Below are 27,019 nucleotides of genomic sequence, written 5' to 3' on the forward strand. Positions count from 1 at the left end.
TAGCAAGACGGCCTGACTTACCCCACGGAGGCGAGGACAAGACAAGACCAACACGAATGAACACCAGACAGTACCTATCTAGCTCCGGCGATGGAACTAGACCGAAGTGCAAGCGGGGGCTGCAGACGAGGGCTAGAGGCGAAAGGGGCAGAGAAGAGATTCAGACAAGGGGGTAGGACAGGAATCACAGACCACCAGGGCCAGGACTTGACTCAGAATTGGGAAGCCGCCAGGGCCAGGGCTTGATTTGGTGCTTGAATACCGCCAGGGAGAGGACTTGACTTGGTGCTTGAATACCGCCAGGGCGAGGACTTGACTTGGTGCTTGAATGCCGCCAGGGCCAGGACTTGACTTGGTGCTTGAATGCCGCCAGGGCCAGGACTTGATTTGGTGCTTGAATGCCGCAAGGGCCAGGACTTGACTTGGTGCTTGAATGCCACCGGAGCCAGGACTTGACTTGGTGCTTGAGTGCCGCCAGGGCCAGGACTTGACTTGGTGCTTGAATGCCGCCAGGGTAAGGACTTGACTTGGTGCTTGAATGCCGCTGGAGCCAGGACTTGACTTGGAACTTGAATGTCGCCGGAGCCAGGACTTGACTTGGAACCTCCAGGTAGTGGCGAGCTCTCGACTTGGCCCGGGAATAGTAGACAGCGGTTCTTGATTCCCTCCGGCGGGTTAACTGACGGACCCACCTCGGTGAGGAAACTTTTCAGGCTCGCTTTGGCGAGGTAACTGGACAAGGTTGCTCTGGTGAGGAGAGGCGAATTACCAGCACTCGCATCGGCAGAGACTAGGCTTGCTGTGGCCAGATGACATTGGCACGCCGTGACTTTAGATGACCTTGCAGACGCTCTCGCGCCGAACGGCTGAAAGCCGGAGACTATAAACTACCGGTTCAGCCGAGTGTTAATTGACTCTAATCACCAAAGTCGAGGGACATGGGAAAACAGGGAATCAACGGTCCAATCGTAACATAAACAAGGTAAATTTAAAGGGACCCCGATCCGGACCATGACAACACTAGGTCCTCATAAACCTGCAAGGAATAATAATCCTTTCCAATAAAGATTCCATAGCTGGTCTCTTTTTCTTTTTTTCTTGAATTTTCAACTATTTAACATTTCGACTTCAATTGTAATCAGCAAGTACAGTCCCTTATCCACTCATCTCCTTTCAATCAGTCTCTGAGGTGGTTTAGTAGTCCTTTTAGGTCTGCTATTTGTTTCCATAGGTATAGTGCTTGCTTCACTTTGTTAATATTTGTGTCCTTCTGAGAACTCTGATCAACATGTTCATTTTTTTACATATGTTGGCCCCTTTGGTGTACTGACTGGTGACACATCATAGCTATGAGTTGGAGCTTGTGGTCATAGATCCACCTGGTTTCTTCTCAGACGTTTCTCTCACTTCATTTGAATCTGGTAGGAATGTGTAGCATGTATCCTTGCATTGGCCATGTGCCAGGATCATGATCTTGGATTCGAATTTGATCTCCAGGCTTCAGGGCTAGAAGGCTTTTCACAGTCTTATCGTGATACTGTTTCTGTTTTTCTTTCCTTTCCTCTCCACTTTAGCCAATGTGACCTTGTGTGCTCCTTTAAATGTCAACAGGTTTTCATGTGTTGGAAGGTTAGTGCATATGGTGCGACCCATCAGCACTTGGGCTGGTGAAAGATCATTCTGCAGTGACGCACTTCTGTAAAACTTCAGACTTAGGGTAATGCTCTCGTCCATCTTGTGCTTTCTTCCTGAGATCCTTCACTACCATGTCTGAACTCTCTGCTAGGCCATTAGATTTTGTGTGATGTGGGCTTGAAGTTTTATGTTGAAACCCCCAAACATTGGCAAAAGACTGAAATTCACAGCTCAAAGATAGTGGACCATTGTCTGACACCACTTCCCGTGGAACTCCATGCCTCATAAACCATGCTTTCAGGAAAGTGATGACCGCTTTGCTGATTGTTGATTGCAGTGTTGCAACCTCTGGGTAACTGGAAAAGTAGTCTGTTACAATAATATGACTTTACCACTTCAATCAAACAAATCTACTCCAACTTTGTACGGCCTGTCTGGTACAGGGTGTGGTGTAAGCAATTCTGTTTGCTGCTTTGGTCTGTAGTTAAGGCATATTTCACATGAAGCAGTGGTCTGGCTGATGTCTTGGATTATTCTTGACCAGTACATCACTTCCTGAGCCCTACGTTTACATTTTTCCTCACCAAGATGCCCTTCATGTATCTTCTGGAGCACTTCCCTGCATAGCCACACTGAATCACAAACCTTCCATATCTTCCACTATTGACAGTTCAGCTCTGCATGCCCAATAATCCCAAATACACATTGGAGAGTCATTCTGCATTCTTTCTGTATTGTCTCTTTCAGTCCTTTCATTGTTTCATCTGTCCCTGCTATTTTCCTAATCTGCTCTGTTCTATCAGGAGTTACTGGAAGGGAGGTGACAATCATGTCAACGTAGGCCTGTATATCTGCATTAACCTTTTGGTCACCCTTTTCTTTCTTGTTAGCTGCTCAAGACAACGCATTAGCTGCAAACATCTATTTTTCTGGTTTATAGATTATCTTTGTATCACGTTTCTGCAGCCTTATGAACATCCTCATGGGACAGTCGTTCAGTGGTTTGGACATAATTGAGACCGGTCGTTTATGGTCTGTCTCCACTTCTAAAGCTTGTCCATAGATGGACTGATGGAAACTTTTACATGCATACATGCTGGCAAGAAGCCCTTTCTCTGTGCATAGTTGGCTCCTGCACTTGTTGAAGCCCTTGATGCATAGGTTACAGGTTGCCATGTGTAATCATGCCGCTGCAGTAGTACTGCTCCAAGGCTGTACTGGGATGCATCAGCTGAGATCCTAGTACACCTTTCTGGATCATAAAACTTCAGCATGGGCTCTTCAGTTACGATTCTTTTCAGCATCTGGAAACACTCTTCTCACTCGTGAGACCAAATCCACTAATTTTGCTACTCATGGAGTGTTCTAAATGGTGCTGACACAGTAGACAGAGTCGAGGAATGAACTTATCCAGGTAAGTCACCATCCCCAAGAAACGTCTCACCTCCTCTTTGTTTTGGCCCCTCTTCATGCTTTCAATGGCTGATGTCTTTCTTGGATCAGGCTTCCGATATGACATTTCCTGTGAAGATCAGTGCCTTAACACCAACTCACATTCCTCTTCATTTAATTCCAAATGAACATTCTATGTCATGTCATGCACACCTCAGTCGTGTATCACGTTCATCCATGGTGGATCCCCGGACGATGATGTCACCCATCATGGTCTCGACTCTATGTATGCCCTCAAAAATCATGTGGATGGTTTTATAGTAGACCACGTACAGATGGAATCACATACGACAGCCAAAGAAAGTGATATCTTCCCTGTTGTGTGATAAAAGTACACAGTCTCAAACTTGACTCACCAGGCTTTACCTGGCAAAACCCAGATGATGAGTCTAGATTGTTAAACAACTTGGCACCTGCAAACCAGGACATGATCTCCTCCCATGATGGCAGTTTAAAATGCTCTCTCCTGATGGCCTTATTGAGATCTTTTGGGACTAGATATATCCACAATGCTCTGTTTTTCTTTTGCACAATGATCACTGAGTTCTGTTGGTTCTTCAAATTTCCGTATACTTATTTGTTCCATGCATGCTAGTTCTTGTTTAAGTTTGTCTCTAAGTGGAAACAGAACTTTCCTGCATGCATGGACAACAAGAGCTACACATTTTGTGTAAGCATTTGAGCCCCTCAAAGACATCTGTATACTCTTCCATGAGTGTTGTATGGTCATCTTTGGTCTGTGAAGCACTGTAAAAACTCTTTTCACCAGGTTGAGCTTTTCACATGCACTCAGACCTAATATTGGCTGTACTCTCTTTTCTGCAATCTGTAGCTGTGAGGTTAGGTGCTGCCTCTTGTACTTGAAGGTTGCTAGAACATTCTCTCCAGTGTAGCCCATTACTTTTAACTTCTCTGGGTAAATCTTGCTGTTTACTGTGAAAGTTGTGTAAGCATCCATGGATAACAGATTCACCTGGGGTTCTGGTGTCAAACTTGAATGGAAAACCTGTCTCATTCACAGTCACTGGAACAATCCATTTTGTTTTACCAGTTCCAGCAATCTGTAGAGAATCCACAAAGATTTCCTCCGTTTCCTCATCAACTGTGTGCACCTTTCCCTTGGTAGCCACAACTTTGCAGCACTTTGCAAAATTATTCTTCTTTCCACAATTATTGCAGGACTTTCCATAAGCAGGACATGCCTTTGGAATGTGACTACGTCCACGTTCACCGTATTTGCTGTTTGAGCCTTCCTCTTTGCTTTGTTGTTGCTTTGAGAAACGCCTTGTGCGCTGCTGCTCTGTTTTCACAGCATACACTGTTGTGTCTGTCCTGTGCAGCTCCTTAGCTTGTGCTTGTGTGGTCTCTGCTGCCCTATACATATTCACAGCATTTTCCAGCATCAAATCTTTTTCACAGAGCAACCTTTTTCGGAGCCCATTATCTGGAATTCTGCAAGCTATTCTGTCTCTAACTAGTGAGTTTCTCAAATCTCCAAGTTCACAGAACTTACTCATTGTGTGAAGCTCAGCTAAGTATTGGTTGAAGCCAACACCTTGTTTCTGGTCATAGTGAAATAAATTATCTCTCTCAAATGTGATGTTTTTACTTGGGACAAAATATGTCTCTAATTTTATCATCAGAATGTCCAATGTAAAAGATGTCTTATTAATTTGAAAGCTGTTATAGATGTCCAAAGCATCTACATGTTGAAAAATAGATGCTTTCAATTCTTCATTGGTCCCACTAGCAGCTAAATATATATTGAATCACTGAAGTGTTTCTAGTTATCAGTTAGATTGCTAGTAAACTGCATAGGTGCGGGACAACTTAGCTTAACCATGATGGAAACTCTTGGCCTCTCACCTGAATCCAGTGACAGCTGAACTTCAGGAACAACGTGCTCTCTTACCTCACTGGCCAGCTTCTCTGCATTGTAAGTAGCGTCCAACCTCACATGCTGCTAACAATTTTCATACTCGCGCAGTCTCTTTCTCAGTTGTGCATGTTACTGTCCATTCAGACCTCACGTTGTCTTCTGACACCATGTTATGTTTGTTCTTAATAAAGACAAACTTGGCGTGGGTTTACGTTAGAACATTTTATTACTGAACTGTGTGCCCTGACCAGGTCACCAACACAGCATCCGGTTCCAGGTGAACCCCTTGCATTGCCCACTGGGAAATAAAGTTCTTTATTATGTACAGATAACACCCACGGTTGTTCCCACAGTGGTACTGCATTCTCATGGCTGTATTCCCCGTAGTGTAATTAAAGATCCTACAGCCAGTTCACATACACTCAAGTCCATGGTGGTGATAAATCTGACAAGCACGAAATATAACTCTTTACAATACAAGATAGTACAGACGAACAGAGGTACAAGTAAGCAAGGAAGGGGGTGCTACCCTAATAATAGGGGAGAACGTAACAATTGTAATTAGAGGTGACATCCTTGGGGGATTGTCCATGAGGCTATGTGGTTAGAACCTGGGAACTCTCGCGGAACTGTATAATAGAAACCCCCCCTACCGCCCAATAGTCAGTGTGTACTGGAGAGCAGGTGTGCAGAGAGATTGCTCATAGTTGTCAGACTAGTAGGGTTGTATTTGTGGGAGATTTTAATTTCCTTGTACTGATTAGGCAACCCAGAGCATTAAGGGTCCGAGTTTATGGAATGTGTCCAGGAAGTTTCTGGGTCAATGTATAGAGGGCCCTATTTGGGAGGGCACAGTACCAGATCTCTTAGGGAATGACCCAGGACAAATAACTGAAGTGGCAGTCACGGAGCGATTTGCCTCCTGTGACCATAATTGTATTTGTTTTGAGACAGTGGACTCCTTCCTTGCTACCCCTCTTTTACTCTTTACACCGGCCATCTCATCTCTCCACTCTCAGTCCTGATGAAGGGTTTTGACTGGAAATGTCGACAGCCCAGCAATGCTGCCTGACCTGCTGAGTTCCTCCAGCAGACTGTTTATTATTCCATATCCCGGCATCTGCAGACTCTCGTGTCTCCATATGAAAGAGATTCTGCAGGTGCTGGAAATCCACAGTAACACACATAATGCTGGAAGAACTCAGCAAGTCAGGCAGCATCTGTGGAAATGAATAAACAGTCAACTGCTGTAGAGCTAAGAGTTTTAATGGTGTAGAAATTGTTAAGTATATTCAGGAAAGTCTTCTTAAGCAACGTGGAGATGGCCCAAGAGAGGAGCAACACTTGACCCCCTGCTCAAGTCCTACGGTTGGCGTGAATAAGATGGGTCAAAAAGCCTGTTTCCATGCTGTATAATTCTATCCTCCATGATGTGACCAAGCCAATGATATAGGCAAGGTAATGGCAATAGCTACACGGACTCTAGCAAGGCCTTTGACAAGTTCTGGCATGCTTGGCTTGTCTGAAAGGTTAGAACCCATGGGATCTAGGGTTAGTTAGCAAATTGGATATAAAATTGGCTTGGTGGAAGGCGTTAGAGAGTGATGATGGGGAGGTAATTTTTCTGACTGGAAGCCTGTGACCAGTAGTGATTGCATTGATCATTGCTCAGTCCTCTGGTGTTTGTCATATACTGTATATTAGTGATATGGAAGGAAGTGTAAGTGACATGATTAGTACTTAACTTTGTAGGTGACACCAAAACTGATGTTATAGTGGAAGGTTGTCTAAGATTACACAAAGATATAAGGCAACTGGCAAAGTGGGCAAAGGAATGGCAAACGCAATGTGAGTGGGACAATTGTGAAGTGATGCATTTTGGGAAAGCAGAGCCTTGGAGAGTATTGTTGAACAGAGTTCAAATAGATTGTCCACTGAAAATGGAAGCACAGGTAGACAGGATGGCCGAATTGTGGTTGCCTTATTATAGGAAGGATGTGGAGGCTTTGGAGAGGGTGCAGAAGAGGTTTGCTAAGATGCTGCTTGAACGAGAGGGTATGAGCTTGCAAGGAGAGGTTGGATAAAGTAGTGTTGTTTTCCCTGGAGTGGCAGAGACTGAGAGGACCATGTTAAGGAACCGAAACTGCAGCTGGATGACCTTTAGCTCAGACAGGAAACGGACAGGGTGATAGGAGCTACAGGGAGGTAGTCACACCCAGGTTGCAGGAGGCAGGCACCTGGGCGACTGTCAGGAGAGGGAAATTGAGTAGGCAGCCAGACCAGAGCACCCCCTTCGGCAATTTCCCTCAATAATAAGTATACAGCTTTGGATACCGTGGGAGGGAAGTGGGGTGCGACCTACCGGGGGAATCGACAGCAACTGGATCTCTGGCACTGAGTCTGGCTCTGGGCTCAGAAAGGAATGGGGCGGGGGGAAGAAGAGGAGTTTAGTAGTGGTGGGGGATTCCATAACTGGAGGAGCAGACAGGAGATTCTGTGGATGTGAAAGCGACACCCAGATGGTATGTTGCCTCCCTGGGGCCAGAGTCAGGAATGTCTCAGATCATATCCACTTCATTCTAAAGATGGAAGGTAAACAGACGGAAGTCGTGATACATACTGATACCAACGATATAGATAGGAAAAGGAGGAGGTCCAGAAGTGAGAATATAGGGAGTCGGACAAAACTCTGAAGTGCAGGACCTCCAGGGCAGTAATCTCTGGATTGCTACCTGGGCCATGTGCCAGTGAGGGTAAGAATGGGATGATTTCAGATTTCTGGATCATTGGGATCTCTTCTGGGGAAGGTAATACCTGCACAAAAAGGACCAGTTACCCCTGAACCCTAGGGGGGACCAATATCCTTGCCAGCAGGTTTGTTAGAGCCGTTGGGCAGGGTTTAAACTAATCTGGCAGGGGGGTAGGAACTGGAAGGATAGGGCTGAGGATGGGGCAGTTGGTATACAACTAGATGCAGTGTGCAGTGACACTGCGAGGAAGGACAGGCAGATGATAAGGTGAAATTTCAGTCAGTGGGACGATTAGAAGCGTAACAGGGGGCCAAGAATCATAAAGGGTGATTAATACAGAACTGAAGGTGTTATTTTTGAATGTTTGCTGTATACGGAATAAGGTAGGTGATCTTGTTTTGCAGTTAGAGATCGACAGGTATGATGTTGTAGGCACCTCTGATTTGTGACTGAAAGAAGATCATAGTTGGGAGTTTAACATCCAAGGATACACGTTGTAGCAAAAGGACAGGCAGGTAGGCAGAGGAAGTCTGGAGGCTCTATTGATAAAAAATGGAACCAAATGCTTAGAAAGAGGAGACATAGGATTGAAAGCTGTAAAATTCTTATGGGTAGAGTTAAGAAACTGCAAGGGTAAAAAGACCCAGATGAGAGTTATAATGCAGGCCTCCAAATAGTAGCGAGGTTGTAGGCTACAAATTACAACAGGAGATAGAAAAAGCATGTCAAAAGGGCAATGTTGCAATAATCATGGGTGCAGGTACATTGGGACTATCTGACTGGTGCTGGATCCCAAGAGAGGGAGTTTGTAAAATGCTTTCGAGATGGCTTTTTAGAGTAGCTTGTGTTGAAGCCTCTAGAGAAGCAGCAATTCTGGATTAGGTGTTATGTTATGACCCAGATTTGATTAGGAAGCCTAAGGCAAATGCAGTGTTAGCATTCATTTCAAGAGGTCTAGAATACAAGAGCAAGGTTGTGATGCTGAGGCTTTATAATGCACTGGTGAGGCCTCACCTTGAGTATTGTGAACAGTTTTGGGCCCCTCATCTTAGAAAAGATGTGCTGGCATTGGAGAGGGTCCAGAGGAGGTTCACAAGGAGAATTCCAGGAATGAAAGGGTTATCATACGAGGAATGTTTGATGGCTCTGGGTCTGTACTTGCTGGAATTCAGAAGGATGGGGGGGGGGGATTTCATTGAAACCTTTTGAATGTTGAAAGGCCTGGACAGAGTTGATGTGGAAAGGATGTTTCCTATGGTGGGAGAGTCTAGGACAAGAGGGCACAGCCTCAGGATAGAGGGGTGCCCTTTCAAAACAGAGGTGCGGAGAAATTTTAATATAAAAGATACAAAGAGTTTTTCAGATACATAAAGAGTAAAAGAAGAACTACAGCAGATATTGGACTGCTGGAAAATGATGATGGAGAGGTAGTAGTGGATGACAAAGAAGTGGTGGAGGAGCTGATTAAGTATTTTGCTTCAGCCTTCACTGTGGAAGACACGAGCAGAATGGCAGAAATGCGAGAGTGTCAGGGGGACAGAAATGAGTGTCATTGCTATTACTAAAGAGAAAATGCTTGGGAATCTGAAAAGTCTGAAGGTAGGTACATCACCTGGACCAGATGGACCACAACCTAGGGTTCTGAAAGAGGTAACCGAGGAGATTGTAGAGGCATTAATAATGATCTTTCAAGAATCACTGGATTCTGGAATTGTTCTGGAAGACTGGAACATTGCAAATGTCATCTCACTCCTTAAAAAAAGGAGGGAGGCAATTAGCTTGACCTCAGTGATTGGGAAGATGTTGGAGTTCATTATTAAGGATGAGGTTTCAGGGTACTTGGAGGCACATAATAAAATAGGCCAAGGTCAGCATGTTTTTCTAAAGGCGAAATCCTGCCTCACAAATCTATAGGAATTCTTTGGGGAAATAGCAGGCAGGATAGGCAAAGAAAAGTCAGTGGATGTTGTTTATCTGGATTTTCAGAAGGCCTTTGACAAGGTGACTCACACGAGGCTGCTTAACAAGATCGGAGCCCATGGCATTACAGGAAAGGTACTACGATGGATAGAAGATTGCCCGACTCACAGGAGGCAGTGAGTGGGAATAAGGGGAGGCTTTTTCTGGTTGTCTGCTGGTGTCTAGTTGTATGCCACAGGAGGGTGTTGGGACCTCTTCTTTTCACATTGTGTGTCAGTGATTTGGAAGAAAGAATTGATGGTTTTGTGGCCAAGTTGGTGGACAAGTACAAGGATAGATAGAGGTGAAGTTAGTGTTGAGGAACCAGTGTGTCTGCAGAAGGAGTTAGACAAATTGGGGGAATGGACAAAGAAATGCTAGATTGAATATAATGGACGGAAGTGTATGTCATGCACTTTGGCAGGAGGAATAAAGGTGTAAACATTTTGTAAATGGAGAGAAAATTCAAAAGTCAGAGGTGCAGAGGGACTTTGGAGTTGTCATGCAGGATTTCCTGAAGGCTAACTTGCAGGTTGAGTCAGTGGTAAGCTAAGCAAATGCATTAATTTTGAGAGGACTAGGATACAATAGCAAAGATATAATGTTGGGGCTTTATAAGGCATTGGTCAGATCGCACTTGGAGTACTGCGATGAGTTTTGGTCCCCTTATCTCAGAAGAGATGTGCTGACATTGGAGAGAGTCCAGAGGAGATTTGCAAGAATGATCCCAGGAATGAAAGGGTTAATACATGAGTGTTTGATGGATCTGGGGCTGTGCTCACCGGAGTTTAGAAAAATGAGGGGGATCTCACTGCAACCTATTGAATATCGAAAGGTCTGGATAAAGAGGGTGTGGAGAGGATACTTTCTGTAGTGGAAGAGTCTGGGACCAGAGAGTACAGCCTCAGAATTGGGGGATGTCCAATTAGAACAAAGATAAGGATACATTTCTTTAGCCAGAGATAGTGGATCTATGGAATTTATTGCCACAGATGCCTGCGCAGCCCTAGTCATCGGATATATTTAAGGTGGAGTTTGATAGGTTCTTGATTAATCAGGGCATCAAAAGTCATGGGGAGAAGGCAAGAGACTGGGGTTGAGAGGGATAATAAATTGGGCATGATAGAATAGTGAAGCAGACACGCTGGGCTGAATGGCCCACTTCTGCTCCTATGTCTTATGACCTTATGGGAGATCTTTCAGAAGTATATGACATTGTGAGAGGCACAGCTAGAGTGGACAGCTGGTAACTCTGTACCATTGTTGAAATGTTTAATACCAGAGGGCATACTGAGACAAGAGACCTGGTCAAGGATGCTGAGGACCCAGGTGCTGGGGTATCTGAGACTAGAATCAAGACACAATACAAGACTGAGATGAGGACAGAGTTCTAAACCAGACGCTAGATGAGAATCCAAAGCAGGGTTGACGACTGATCACTGAACCTCAGTTCAGGTGCTCGTTAAACATTAAAATCCTGGCACCAAAATATGGCCGCCAATTAGAGGGGTGGGGAGATGGGCCTGAATCTTTGAAGGGACTGCACCAGCTATCCATATTCCAGAGAGTCGGAGCATCTAAACTCAGAAGCTGTCGCATTCCGGTGCGTATTGTAACACGTGCATTTCAGATGAGAGTGGGAAATTTTGAAAGGCGATGCGCAGGACAGGATGGTGGATTCTGGAATGTGCAGGTAGATTTGACATGGGGTTTAAAAGGTTCTTGGGCTCATAAATGTACAGAGAATGGAGGGATATGGATCGTGTGTGGGCAGAAAGGGTTGGCATAATCAGTTCAGCACATGGTGGGATGAATTGTCTGTTCCTGTGCTGTTCTATGTTTTACGCTCCAGAGACTTTGAGTGTAAAAGTCCAGCATAATTTTACAGTTGTACAAAATGTTCATTAGGTTCCACTCAAGAGAATTGTGTGGAGGATTTCTGGTCTGTCTGTTATAGGAAGAATGTGCTTAAGTAACAGCAAGTGCAGAAGATATTCACAAGGATGTTCCCTGCATTAGAGGGCTTGCATTATCAGGACAGATTGAATAGGCTGGTTCTGCTTTCCCTGGAGTGAAGGAATCTCCAAGGTGGCATGCTGCAGCTATATTGTGAGAGCGTCCGTCTTTCACACTCCTTAGTTCCCTACCATTCATTGTATAAGTCCAACTGGTTTGCCTTTTCAAATGTTATTGCCTTATGTTTACTTAAGACCATAAGACATTGAAGCAGAATTAGGCAGCTCAAGAACCTATTAACCTCTGCTTTAAATATACCCAATGACTTGGCCTCCACAGCCATCTGTGGCAATGAATTCCACAAATTCACCACCCTCTGAATAAAGAAATTCCTCCTCATAAATGGACGTTCCTCTATTCTGAGCCTGAGCCCTCTGGTGCCAGACTCCCCTACTATAGAAAACATTCTCTCCATATCCACTCTATCTAGGACTTCCAGTATTCGATAGGTTTCAATGAAGTTACCGCTCATTTCTCTAAATTCCAACTAGTACGGCCAAAGCCATTAAATGCTCCTCATAAGTTAACCCTTTCATTCCTGGGATCATTCTTGTTTACCTCCTCTGGACCCTCTCCAATGCCAATGTATCTTTTCTTGGATAAGGGGCCCAAACCTGCTCACAACACTCTAAGTGCTGTCTGACCAACATCTTATAGGTCCTCTGCATTCGATCCTTGTTTTTATATTCAGTCCTCTTGAAATGAATGCTAACATTGCATTTGTCTTCCTTACCACCAACTCAACCTGCAAGTTAACCTTTAGGAAATCCTGCACAAGGACTCCCAAGTTCCTTGCACTTCTGATTTTTGAATTTTCTCCTTGTGTAGAAATAGTCTACGCCTTTATTGCTTTTACCAAAGTGCATGACCATATACTTCCAAACACTGTATTCCATCTGCAACTTCTTTGCCCATTCTCCTACTCTAAGTCCTTTAGCAGACTCTCTGCTTCCTCAACAGTACCTGACCTCCAGTTGCCTTTGTATCACCCACAAACATTGCCTCAAAGCCATCAATTCTGTCATCCAAGTTACTGACATATAACGTGAAAAGAAGTGGTCCCAACATCAACCCCTGCCTTACCTATACTGAAACCCATTTGCCATTCCTTTCTCTACTTCCCTAACTGATGACGATCCCACAGTAATCTACGATAACCTTCTTCACTATCAACAGTTCCTTATTTCACTTCATCCACAAGCTTACTGCTTTCGTCTTTTGCATTTGCACCCAAATAATTTTTATAAGTAACAAGGGTTCCAACACTGACCCATGCAGCACAGCACTAGTCACCAGCCTCCATTAGTCCGCTAGTCCGACAGAGTGATCAGCAGCACTGGGGCTCCACAGGGGACGGTCTTGTCTCCCTTTCTCTTCACCATTTACACCCCTGACTTCAACTACTGCACAGAGTCTTGTCATCCTCAGAAGTTTTCTGATCACTCTGCCATAGTTGGATGCATCAGCAAGGGAGATGAAGCTGAGTACAGGGCTACGGTAGGAAACTTTGTCACATGGTGTGAGCAGAATTATCTGCAGCTTAATGTGAAAAAGACTAAGGAGCTGGTGGTAGACCTGAGGAGAGCTAAGGTACTGGTGACCCCTGTTTCCATCCAGGGGGTCAGTGTGGTCATGGTGGAGGATTACGAATACCTGGGGATACGAATTGACAATAAACTGGACTGGTCAATAAACACTGAGGCTGTCTACAAGAAGGGTCAGAGCCGTCTCTATTTCCTGAGGAGACTGAGGTCCTTTAACATTTGTTGGGCGATGCTGAGGATGTTCTATGAGTCTGTGGTGGCCAGTGCTATCATGTTTGCTGTTGTGTGCTGGGGCAGCAGGCTGAGGGTAGCAGACACCAACAGAATCAACAAACTCATTCGTAAGGCCAATGATGTTGTGGGGATGGAACTGGACTCTCTGACGGTGGTGTCTGAAAAGAGGATGCTGTCCAAGTTGCATGCCATCTTGGTCAATGTCTCCCATCCACTACATAATGGACTGGGTGGGCACAGGAGTACATTCAGCCAGAGACTCATTCCACCGAGATGCAGCACAGAGCGTCATAGGAAGTAATTCCTGCCTGTGGCCATCAAACTTTACAACTCCTCCCTTGGAGGGTCAGACACCCTGAGCCAATAGGCTGGTCCTGGACTTATTTCCTGGCATAATTTACATATTACTATTTAATTATTTATGATTTTATTACTATTTAATTATTTATGGTGCAACTGTAACGAAAACCAATTTCCCTCGGGATCAATAAAGAATGACTATGACATTCCAAGTAACAACCTTTTTAATCACCACACTCTGTGTCCGATCTCTGAGATAATTTTGGAATCCACCTCACTTTCCCTGGGTTACGTGGGTTTTAAACTTCCAGATAAGAAGGTGAATCAGCCTTCACCTTGTTGAAGGCCTTGTAGAAAAAAAAATTCACCGCTCTGCCTTCATCTGCTTTCTTAGTTATCGCTTCAATGAGTAAAAGTTTCATCAGGCATAACCTTGCATGCATAAAGCCATGCTGACTCCATTTAATGACACTGTCTATCCAAATGCTGTTAGATCCTGTGGACCAGAGTAAAGCATCTGGAACATAGCTGGACAGCAGAACCAGGTGTTGAAATGTTACAATTTAATTGGAATATCATTTTAAAATGGAGGCATTAAACCTAGGAGAAAGCAGCAAATAAGCTGAAACAGGATAGAACACAGACCACAGATTGTCAATGACCCCAAGGATCTGGAAGAAAAAAAATATTCCTCAAATAACTCTAAATCCCCTGCCAGTTAACTTAAACCTATTCCTCTGGTTATACACAGCCAAGGGGAAATGTTTCTCATTATCTAGTCTTTCTATGTCCCTCATAATAAACACCTCAAGCAGTTCACACTTCAGCCTCGTCTGATTCAAATAGAACGTACCAGACTATGCAATCTTATCTTATAGTTGAAGAACTCCTTCTCGGGCAACATTTTAGTGAATCTTCTTTCCAAAGCAATCAGATCTTTCCTGTAAGATGATGACCAATTAATACTTGTACCATAGCTTCTCTGCTTTAGTTCATGTTTGAATTCAGTTGTTCCATCTGTGGCAGCTTTGCCCTCAGTAGCCTGAGCTCTGGGCTCTGGAATTCTTTCTACCTTTATTTGTTGTGTTGCACACTTTCCTTTTTTGATCAAAATTTTGGTCATCTGTCCTAGTAACATCCCATGTATCTTATTCTTCAAATGATAATTTTGTCTATGATGATTTTGCATAAATGATGTTGTGTAGTTTATTTTAAAGGTGCTATATGTCTCATTATCAATTAATTATTGTTTATCAAGTGCCTTTAACATCCAAAATATCTTTTTTCTAAAATTAAGGTGAGTGTTAACATAAGTTAACAGAAGGACTTTACTCCTCTTGCATTCATCCCAGTCACTGATAGTGATCTCCAAAATCTTTGGCCTCAGACTTTGGGATCCACATACATTCAATGGCTACTTTAGAAGGCACACCTGTACACCTGCTGATTAATGCAAATATCTAATCAGCCTATCGCGTGGCAGCAACTCAATGGATAAAAGCATGCAGACATGGTCAAGAAGTTCAGTTGTTGTTCAGATCAAACATCAGAATGAGGAAATGAATGTGATCCAAGTGACTTTGACCGTGGAATGATTGTTGGTTCCAGGTGGGATAGATTGAATATCTCAGAAGTGGCTGATTGCCCAGGAATTTCACACACAACAATCTCTAGAGTTTACAGAGAATGGTACGAAAAACAAAAAATAAAAAATCCAGTGAGGGGCAGTTCTACAGGTGAAAACACCTTGTTAATGAGAGAGGTCAAAGGAGAATGGCCAGACTGGTTCAAGCTGACAGGAAGGCGACAGTAGCTCAGATAGCCATGTGTCACAGCAGTGCTGTGGAGAAGAGCATCTCTGACTGCACAAGTCATTGAACCTTGAAGAGGTTGGACTACAGCAGCAGAAAACCATGAACATAAACTCAATGGCTACTTTATTAGGTGTAGAATTCCACTGAGAAACACCACAACTACAACTAATTCACAGTCAATCCTGAGAGATGTCTGTCAATAATACAGATGTAACTTTCTAAGCAGAAGGATTGAAAGATTATTGGGAATTGTAATACATAATATTTGACCAGCGATTATTATAAACCCTGTCTTTTTCGCATTATTCAAACCATTTCAGGTGTAGGTACGATCTCCAGGAAGCCATTTCACAGGCAAAGTGGAAGTTTCAGACTAATTTAAAATCAATGAAGAATGCTCGACAGCTGTGGCAGGGCTTGAATGCTCTCACCTCTTACAAAATGAAATCAAGTGACATAGGTGACAACAGGACTTCGCTTCTAGATGAGCTAAATGCCTTCTATGCTCACTTTGACCTGAAAACAGTGAGGAACCATCACGAACTCTCACAGCCTGTGATGACTCTGTGATTTCAGTCTCTGAGGCTGACAAGAGAGCATTCTTCGGGAGGGTGAGCACACAGAAAGCATCCAGCCCAGATGGGTTCCGTGGTTGAGTATTAAAAGACCTGTTCTGATCAACTGGCTGGAGGATTCACTGAGATCTTCAACCTCTTGCTTCAGCAGTCTGAGATACCCACTTGTTTCAAGCAGGCTTCAATTATACTGTGGTGCCTAAAAACATGGCAAGCTGCCCCAATGACTAAAGTCTAGTAGCACTTACGCCCACGGTGATGAAGTATTTTGAGAGGCTGGCGATGAAACGTATCATCTCCTGCCTGAGAAGTGACTTGGATCCGCACCAATTTGCCTACTGGCACAACAGGTCAACAGCAGATGCCTTTTCAATAGTTCTTCACTCAACCTTGGAACATCTGAGCAGCAAAGAAACACACATAAAGATGCTCTTTATCGACTACAGCTTGGCATTTAATACCATTACCCCCCTCAAAACTTCAAGACTTTGGCATCAATAGCTCCTTGTGCAATTGGATCCTCGATTTCCTCACTTACAGACTCCAGGCAGTTCAGATTGGCATCTCTTCCACCATCTCCATCAGCACAGGTGCACCACATAGTCTACTCTCGTGGTTTTATACTTGAGACTGGGTGGCTAAGCACAGCTCCAATGCCATATTTATGTCTGCTGACGGCACACTATCACTGGCTGGATAAAGGGAGGTGATGAATCAGCAAATGGGAGGGAGATGAAAATCTGGCTGAGTGGTGCCACAACAACCCAAGACCAACAGGCTAATTATTGACATCAGGAGGAAGAAACTGGAGGTCCACGAGCCAGTCCACATTGCAGATCAGAGGTGGAGAGGGTCCGCAACTTTAAATTCTTCTGTGTCATTATTTCAGACGACCTGTCCTGGGCCCAACATTTAAGTGCGATTACGAAGAAAGCATGGCATTGCCTCTACTTGCTTAGGAGTTTGTGTAGATTCAGCATGACATCTAAAACTTTGACAAACTTCTATAGATGTGTAATGGATAGTATATTTACTGGCTGCATCACAGTCGGGTATGGAAACACCAATTCCTTTGAAAATAAAGTCATACAGAAGGTAGTGCATATGGCCCAGCCTATCACAGGTAAAGCCCTCCCCACCATCGAACACTTCTACACAAAGTGTTGTTGCAGGAAAGCAGCATCCATCATCAGGGCACCCCAGCACTCGGGACATGCTCTCTTCTCACTGCTGCCATCAGGAAGAAGGTACAAGAGCCCAAGGGGCCACACCACTCGGTTCAGAAACAGTTACTACCTCTCAACCATCAGGCTCTTGAACAGTTATTACCCCTCAACTGTCAGGCTTTTGAACCAGAGGGGATAACTTCACTCAACTTCACTTGCCCCATCTCTGAACTGTTCCCTCACAATTTCAAGGACTCTTCACCTCATGTTCTTGATACAGTATTATTTATTTATTTCTCTATTTATTTCTCTCTCTCTCTCTCTCTCTCTCTCTCTCTCTCTCTCTCTCTCTCTCTATTTATTTATTTATTTATTTATTTTGTGTGCACTGTTTGTTGTCTTTTGCACACTGGTTGTCTATCCTTTTGGGCGTGGTCTTTCATTGATTCTATTACGGTTATTGGATTTACAGAGTATGCCCACTAGAAAATGAATCTCGGAGTTGTATAGTGTTACATATACAGTAGGTACTTTGATAATAAATTTACTTTGAACTTTGCGATTAAACTTCTTTTGCCAGAAGTCATGTTTGGCATCCCCTCAACCATTGTTCCTTTAAAGTGGTCATGAAGCTCAACTTTAATAACAGTCTAAAATATTTTTCTTAGGAACAGCTTTTAAGGAGCTTGCATGAAAGTCATCTTTCCAAGATCTCAGACACAGTTTTTATTGTGCCAATGACATTTTTCTAGGGTTGTTCTGAACGTTGGAGTCTAACCTCCAATTCCTCGATACTTTCAGGTTGATACATCTCATTGATTTAGCCCAAGTTAAGTGCAAATTCCATCAACTCACTGGATGCTCTTTACTTTGTTGCAGGTCGTAAAGATGATGATTGTCGTGGTTTTGACCTTTGCCGTTTGCTGGCTGCCCTACCACTTGTATTTCATCCTGGGAAGTTTTAACAAAGACATCTACTTTAAAACATACATCCAACAAGTGTACCTGGGGATATTCTGGCTTGCCATGAGCTCCACCATGTATAACCCCATCATTTACTGCTGCTTAAACAACCGGTGAGTGCAAAAATAGTTCAATGATAGGAAGGTCACAGAAATAGAGAGCCAGATATTTGAGCACATTGACATAGGGATCTGTGATCAGGCAGGAGCAGACAGATGGATAGGAGCTGATAGGCACATGGACCCATTATCTAGATACCTGGGCCAGACAATTGGGAGACTAACAACAACAACAGCAATACAACCTGGTAGCAAGACTGGAGTAGGTGAGTATACAGGTAAACAATATTTACTTGTTTGCACGAGCCTCTGTTAAGTGGATGCTCTGAGGAATGGTAAATTGTCCATTGCTGGTCACATACTTGTTGGAATATGTTGCTACCACACAGTGTATCCCACTGGGTGCATGAGGTTGGCTCCCAATGCAAGTCTTTTCCAACCATAAGAAAGCAATTCTGCCCCAAGACCCCATCGGCTGGTGAAGCCGAATCCCCGGTAAAACTAGGCATCAAAGCTGGGTTCAATGATCATTACAGTAAGCTCTCACATAGAGGAAGAATCAATTCATAATCTGGGGGCCCAGAGTGATTATCAAGGCAGGGGACAAAGTATTTCGGTATGTTCCAAAACAATCTCTGCTAATTTCAATATTATGATTCCTAGCTGACTTTATTCTTGCAATGCTGTATAGGATAACATGAGCATTAAGATTATCTAGTGTGGGGAATGCACGATTACCTTTTGAGGTGAAGTAATTCCTTGAATAAAAATTTATTGAGGAATAAAACAAAAGCAAAGGCAAATCTGAAGAATGCGAACTAATCCCGCTCAGGCACACCATGTCAAAATGAGAACCCTTATCATTTATAACACATAAAGACTTGACTGGTAGTCTGAGCAGCTGTAGTGATACTGTTGTGGGAATATGAAGAGAATTTGAGAACAAATCCAAAACTTTATCATGGTTGTAGTCAACTGTAACTTCTGCTTTGAAGGTGAAATAACACTTTCACTAGAGTAGGATGTCAGAAATAAAATATCTGAATAGCTTTCTCTCACTCCTCCCCTCCTCATCTTTATCTTGCCCCCTCCATGGTTAACCAAAAGGTTTGCCAACAAACGAAGAGTAAAATGAGCAGGAAGTGCATTTTTGCAACAACACGTGTCAGCCTCTGGTGCTCTCAGAATGCTGGCTTGGGTCAGCTCTCGGCTGATGAGAACAGGGAACTTTGAATGGCATAGGGAACTGAAGTTAGTATTGGGATGCTCTCAATGAAGATCTTGGCTTTACATCATAGGGTCTTCTGGGGAAGGTATGACCTGTACAAAAAGTAAGAGAGCCAGTGTCCTTGTTGATAGGTTTGCTAGAGCTGTGGAGGAGCATTTAAACTAATTTGGCAAGGGGATAGAAACTGGAGTGATAGAGCTGAAGCTGGGGCAGTTAGTATACAGGTAGATGCAGTGTGTAGTGAGACAGTGAGGAGGGACGGATTGGGCAAAATTGCAGTCAGTAGGATGAGCTGAAATGTAACATAGGGGAAACATTGAAAAAGATGATGAATACAGGACTGAAGGTGTTAAATTTGAATGCATGCAGTATACAGAATGATCTTAGACCATAAGCCCTTCTCTTGTAGCACAATTAGAGAATTAGCAGGTATTACATTGTGGGCATCACTAAGGAATAACTGAAAGAAGATGATAGTTGGGAGCTTAACCTCCAAGCATACACATTGTATTGAAAGGACAGGCAGGTAAGCAAAGGGGATGGGGGGGCTCTGTTGGTAAAAATTGAAATTAAATCCTCAGAAAGGGGTGACATAGGATCAAAAATGTAGAATCCTTGTGGGTAGAGTTAAGAAACTGTCAAGGCAAAAAGAGCCTGATGGAAATTATCCAAACAACAGCCAGAATGTGATATAAATTACAACGGGAGATAGAAAAGGCATGTATAAACGGCAATGCTATGATAGTCATGGGGTTTTCAGTATGCAGGTAAGTGGGAAAATCTAGTTGGTGCTAGATCCCAAGAGAAGAAATTTGTAGAATGCCTATGAGATATTTTTTTAAAGCAGCTTATGGTTGAGTCCACTAGGGAAATGGCAATTCTGGATTGGGTGCTGTGTAATGAACCAGATTTGATTAGGGAGTTTAAGGTAAAGGAACCCTTTGGAAGCAGTGATCATAATATGATAGAATTCAACTCTGTAAAGGGAATTACAGAAGAATGAGAGAGAAACTGGCCAAAGTGGATTGGATGAGGACACCAGCAGGGATGACGGCAGAAGAGCAATGGCTGTAGTTTCTGGGGGCAATTCAGAAGGCACAGGTTAGATACATCCCAAAGATGAAGAAGAAATCTAAAGCGAGAATGAGGCAACTGTGGCTGCAAGGGAAGTCAAAGACAGCATAAAAGCAAATGAAAGGGCATATAATATAGCAACCGTTAGTGGGAAGTTAGAGGATTGGGAAACTTTAAAAAAAACAACAGAAGGCAACTAAAAAAAACTATAAGGAAAGAAAAGAAGGTGGAAGAACTTAAGTATTTCGAGTCAGTCTTTACTGTGGAAGACACTAGCAGTATGCCAGAAATTTGAGAGTGTGAGGGGGCTGAAGTGAGTGTAGTGCCCGGAGAAGGTGCTTGCGAAACTGAAAGGTCTGAAGGTAGATAAGTCATCTGGACCAGATGGACTAAACCGCAGGGTTCTGAAAGAAGTAACTGAAGAGACTGTGGAGGCATTAATAATCACTAGATTCTGGAATGGTTTCAGAGGACTGGAAAATTGCAGAAGTCACTCTACTCATTAAGAAAGGAGGGAGGTAGAAGAACAGAAATTATAGGTCAGTTAACCTGACTTAAATGATTAGAAAGATGTTGGATAAAGATTATTAAAGATGGGGTTTCGGAGTACTTCGAGCCACATGATGAAATAGGCCAAAGTCAGCATGGTTTCCTTAAGGGGAAACCTTGCCTGACAAATCTGTTGGAATTCTTTCAGGAAATTACAGGCAGTTAGACAAAGGAGAGTCAATGGATATTATTTACTTGGGATTTTCAGCAGGCCTTTGACAATGTACTTCAGATGAGGTTACTTATGAAGATAAGAGTCCATGGTACTATAGGAAAGATGCTCGCATGGACAGAAGATTGGCTGACTGGCGGGAAGCAAAGAGTGGGAATAAAGGGCGTTTATTCTGATTGGCTGCTGATGACTAGTGGTGTTCGTAGGGGTCGGTATTGGGAAGAAATACAGACCCCTGCGTTATATGTCAATGTTTTGGATGATGGAATTGATGGCTTTGTAGCCAAGTGTGCAGTCATTATGAAGGTAGATGGAGGGGCATGTTAGTGTTGAGGGAGCAAGGAGTCTGTAGAAGGGCTTAGCCAGACTGGGGGAATGGGCGAAAAAGTGGCAGATGGAATATAGTACAGGGAGGTGTATGGGTATGCACTTTTATAGAAGGAATAAAAGCATAGGCTATTTTCTAAATGGGGAGAAAATTCAAAAGTCAGAGCTGCGAAAGGGCTTGGGAGTCCTTGTGCAGGCTCCTTACAGGTTAACTTGTCAGTTGGGTCGGTGGTAAGGAAGAGAATGTTAGTATTCATTTTGAGAGGACTAGAATATGGGAGCAAGGATGTAATGCTGAGACTTTGTAAGACAATGGTCAGACTGCACTTGCAGTATTGAGAGCAGCTCTGGGCCCCTTATCTTAGAAAAGATGTGCTGACAAAAGGAGAGGGACCAGAGAGAGTCACGTGAATGTTTCTGGGAATAAAGGGGTTAATGTATCAGGAGTGTTTGGTGGCCCTGGCTTGTACTCCTTGGAATTCAGAAGAACGAGGGGGAAATCTCATTGAATCCTATCGAATATTGAAAGACTTAGATAAAGTGGATGTGGAGAGGATGTTTCCTGTGCTGGGTGAGACTAGGACCAGAGGGCACAGCCTCGGATTAGAGGGCTGTCCATTTAGAATAGAGGTGGGAAGGAATAGATGGTGGTGAATCTGTGGAATTCATTGCCATGAATGGCTGTAGAGGCCAAGTCATTGAGTATATTTAAAGCGGGGGTTGATAGGTTATTGATTAGTCAGGCCACCAAATGTTTCGGAGAGAAGGCAGGAGAATGGGGTTGAGAAGAATAACAAATGAGCCATGATGGAATGGCAGAGCAGACTCGATGGACCAAATAGCCTAATTAGGACCGTAAGATATAGGAGCAGAATTAGGCAACTTGGGCCATTGAGTCTGCTCCATCATTCCATCATGGCCGATCACCTGCCTTCTCCCTAAATCCCTTCATGCCCCGACTAATCAGGAACGTATCTCTCTAATCTATCTAACCACTCTGCTCCTATGTTTTATGGTTTAATGATCGATATCGCTTATGTCCTGCAACTCAGAAGATGTGATAGATATTACCAACTGCATGCCTTCAGGCATTAGCTTGCTCAAGAAGACAAGGTGAAGGAGAATCCCAAGGGCTTCTACAGATACATTAAGAGCAAAAGGATAGCAAGGGACAAAATTGATGATCAGTGTGGTCATATAGACATGGAGCTGAAAGAATAGGGGGATATATTGAGTAGACTTTTTACATCTGGATTTACTTAGGAGATAGCCACAAAGTCTATAGAAGTGAGACAAAACAATAGTGATGCCATGAACCGTATATAGAGGATAGAGGAGGAGTTGCTTGCCGTCTAGAGGCCAATTAGGGTGGATAAATCCCTAAGTCTTCATGGGAGAAGCCAGAGAGTGATAGAAGTTGGTTGCTTCTCTGACTGGAGACTTGTGACTAAGGCATTCTGCATGGATTGGTGCTGGGTCCGCTGTTGTCATCTATTTCAATGATCTGGATGAGTGGTGGATCAGCAAATTTGTGGATGATGCCAAGGCTGGGAGTATAGTGGGCAATGTGGAAGGCTATCAAAACTTGTAGTGGAATTTGGACCAGTTAGAAAATGGCAGTTGGAATTTAATGCAGAGAAAATTTACACAGATGTTACTGGGACTTGAGGACCTGGGTTATAGGGAAAGATTGAATAGGTTCAGACTTTATTCTCTGGAGCGTAGAAGAATGAGGGGAGATTTGATAAAAGTATACAAAATTATGAGGGGTATAGATAGGGTCAATGAAAGCGTCATTTTTCCACTGAGGTTGGGTAAGAAGACAACCAGAGGTCATGGGTGAAAGTGAAATATTTGAGGAGAACGTGAGGGGGAGCTTCTTCACTCAGAGGGTGGTGAGAGTGTGGAATAAGCTACTAGCAGAAGTGGCAATGTGGGTTTGATTTCAAAGTTGAGAGAAGCTTGGATAAGTACATAGATGGGAGGAGTATGAAGGACTATGGGCCAGTTGCAGCTCGATGGGACTAGGCAGAATAACAGGTTGTCAAAGGAATATTCCTGGAAACTACTGTCGATGAATGTGTCTCACATCATTGGTAGGAAAGTTAATGGGGAGAATTTTTCAGGATAGGATTCATGAGCATTTAGAAAACCATGGCCTAATTAGGAACAGTTGGCATGGCTTTGCGAAGGGAATTCATGTCTTGCTAGCTTGTTTGAGTTTTCTATGGAAGTGATGATTGAAGGTAGAGCTGTGGGTGGTGGTCTACATGGATTTAAAGAGGTACTTGAAAGGGTTCACAAAGTCAGCTCATGCTAAAGATGAAAATGCATGGATCCATCATGACTTGGCTGTTTGGATTCTGAATTGGCTTGCCCATAGAAGACAGAAGTCGATGGCACCTATTCTGGCTGGAGGTCTGTGACTATATTGTTCCACAGGGATCCCTACAGTGACTGTTCGTGATATAGATGTGGATGAAAATGTAGAAGGCTGAGTTAGTAAGTTTACAGTGATACTAAGATCAGTGATACTGTGGATAGTGTAGAAGGTTGCCAAAGGATACATCAGGATATAGATCAGTTTCAGACGTGGGCAGAGAAATGGCAGATGGGGTTTAATCCGGCCAAATGTGAAGTGTTGCATTTTGGGATATCATATGTAATAGGACAGTGCACTGTTAATGGCAAGACCCTTAACAGAGTTAATGTGCAGAGGGATCTTGGATCCAAGTCTATAGCTCCCAAGGATGGCTGCACAGGCTGATAGTGTGAAAAAGATGACATTACTTGTACATCTTAAGAATATTTTTTAAATTATCTGTTAGTATTATTGTGTCGATATTATTTTATGTGCAGTATGTGATATATGTACTGTGTTTTGCACTTTGGCCCCAGAGTAACATTGTTTTGTTTAACGTTATCCATGTGTCTGGTTGAATGACTATAAACTTGAACTTGAAACTGGCATGGCATGCTTGTTTTTAGCAGTTAAGGCACTGACTTAAAACAGCTGTAGACGAGTGAGTCCTCACAAAATCATTCAGAGTCTGCCCCAACCAGAGCCCCTGTTGAACCATGAGATCGGCAATCTGCTGAGGGCCGGGTCAGAGGCATTCAAGTCCAGTGACCGAGAAAGTTACAAGAAGTCCAGGTGCAATCGCCAGAAAGCCATCGCAGTGGCAGTTCCAGACTAAACACGAATGAACGAAGGATGCTCAACAGTTGTGGCAGGGCTTGAATGCTATTACCTCTTATAAAGTAAAATCAAGCGACAGAGAATATGGCAAAGTACTAAGGACCTGTGCTGATCAACTGGCTGAAGTGTTCACTGAGAACTTTAACCTCTCCCTTCAGCAGTCTGAGGTACCCACCTACTTCAAGCAGGCTTCAATTATACCAGTGCTGAAGAACGTGGGAACCTGCCTCAGTGACTATTGTCCAGAAGCACTTGCATCCACAGTGATGAAGTGTTTTGAGAGGCTGGTGATGAAACATATTAACCCCTGAGAAGCGACTTGGATCAGCTCCATTTGCCTAGTGGAGCCGCCGGTCCACAATGAACCTTCTCATTGGTTCTTTACTCAACCCTGGAACGTCTGGACAGCAACGATGCATATATGCTCTTTATTGACTACAGATCAGCATTCAATACCATCACCCCCTCAAAACTAATTAACAAGACCTTGGCCTCAATACCTCCCTGTGCAATTGGCTCCTCAATTTCCTCATTTGCAGACGCCAGTCAGTTCAGATTGGCAACAACATCTCCTCCTCGATCCCCATCAGCACAGGTACACCACAAGGCTGTGTGCTTAGCCCTGTGCTCTACCCACTTTACACTTATGACTCTGTGGCTAAGTACACTCCAATGCCATATTGAAGTTTGCTGATGACACCACTGTCATTGGCCAAAGTAAAGGTGGTGACGAATCAGCACTTAGGAGGGAGATTGAAAACCTGGCTGTGTGGTGCCACAGCAAAAACCTCTTGCTCAATGTCAGCAAGATCAAGGGGCTAATTATTGACTTCAGAAGGAGGAAAACAGAGGTCCATGAGCCAGATCTCATCAGAGGATCAGAGGTGGAAAGGATCAGCAACTTTAAATTCTTCATTGTTATCATTTCAGAGGACCTGTCCTGGGCCCAGCATGTACATGGAATTATGAAGAAAGCATAGCAACACCTCTACTCCCTTAGGAGTTTGCAAAGATTTGACATGACATCTAAAACTTTGACAAGCTTCTATAGATGTGTGGTGGAGAGTATATTCACTGGCTGAATCAAAGCACAGTTTGAAACACCAATGCCCTTGAATGGAAGGTCAGCCCAGTCCATCACGGGTAAGGCCCTCCCCACCATTGTGCACATCTATATGAATCATTGTTACAGGAAAGTAGCATCCATCATCAGGGACCCCCACCACCCAGCACATGCTCGCTTCTCGCTGCTGCCATCAGGAAGGAGATACAGGAGCCTCAGGACTCACACCATCAGGTCCAGGAACAGTTACTACCTCTCAACCATCAGGCTTTTGAACCAGAGGGGATAACTCCACTTGCCCCATCATTGAAATGTTCCCACAACCTATGGACTAACTTTCAGGGACTCTTCATCTCATGCTCTTGATATTTATTGCTTATTTATTTATTATTGTTATTATTTTCTTTCTTTTTGTATTTGCACATTCTGTGTCTTTAGTACACTGGTTGAACGCCCAAGTTGCTTCGGTCTTTCATTGATTCTATTCTATTGTGTGCGCCTGCAAGAAAATGAATCTCAGGTTTGTATATGGTGACATATATGAATTTTGATAATAAACTTACTTTGAACTTTGACTTCAAATGTCAGGAAGTTATATTGCAGTTTTATAAAACTCTGGAGTATTGCACTGATTTCTGGTCACCCCATTATACATAGGATGTTAAGGTTTTGGAAGGGTGCAGAAGAGATTTACCACGATGGAGGATTAGAGGAAATCTGCTATAAGGAGAGATTGGAGAAACTTGGGTTGTTTTCCCTGAAGCAGTGGAGGCTGAGGGGAGAACTGATGAACACTTATAAGATTATGAGATGCATAAATAGAGTAGATGTGGTATCTTTCTCCCAGAGTTGAAAATTTACTCTCAGATTATTCAATGCTCAAGATAGCGCCAAGCTGTGACTTCCGGTGAGATTGTGGCTTTGTTTTAGTTGTAGTGTTTTTCTTGGGCTTGTGGGGATGATTTTGGGGACAGAGAGGGGGAATTAGGGGTCAGGTTAGAGTTTTAGAGACAGGGCTGTGGGTGAATCAGAAGAATTAGCGAACAGGCCTGAGTGTGAGG

The 27,019-nt window shown here is 43.5% G+C and overlaps 1 protein-coding gene across 1 annotated transcript in view; it reads left to right on the forward strand.

The window, feature by feature from the left end:
* Positions 1–18,404, forward strand: part of tacr2 (tachykinin receptor 2) — a 54,610-nt gene extending 36,206 nt beyond the window's left edge. Inside the window, exon 4 of the mRNA XM_063071147.1 lies at positions 18,204–18,404. Coding sequence (XP_062927217.1) covers positions 18,204–18,404 — 201 coding nt within the window. The remainder of the gene's footprint in view (positions 1–18,203) is intronic.
* The last annotated feature ends 8,615 nt before the right edge of the window (positions 18,405–27,019 follow it).

Source organism: Mobula hypostoma, chromosome 19 (assembly GCF_963921235.1).
Source record: "Mobula hypostoma chromosome 19, sMobHyp1.1, whole genome shotgun sequence".
In the NCBI taxonomy this organism is placed as follows: Eukaryota; Metazoa; Chordata; class Chondrichthyes; order Myliobatiformes; family Myliobatidae; genus Mobula; species Mobula hypostoma.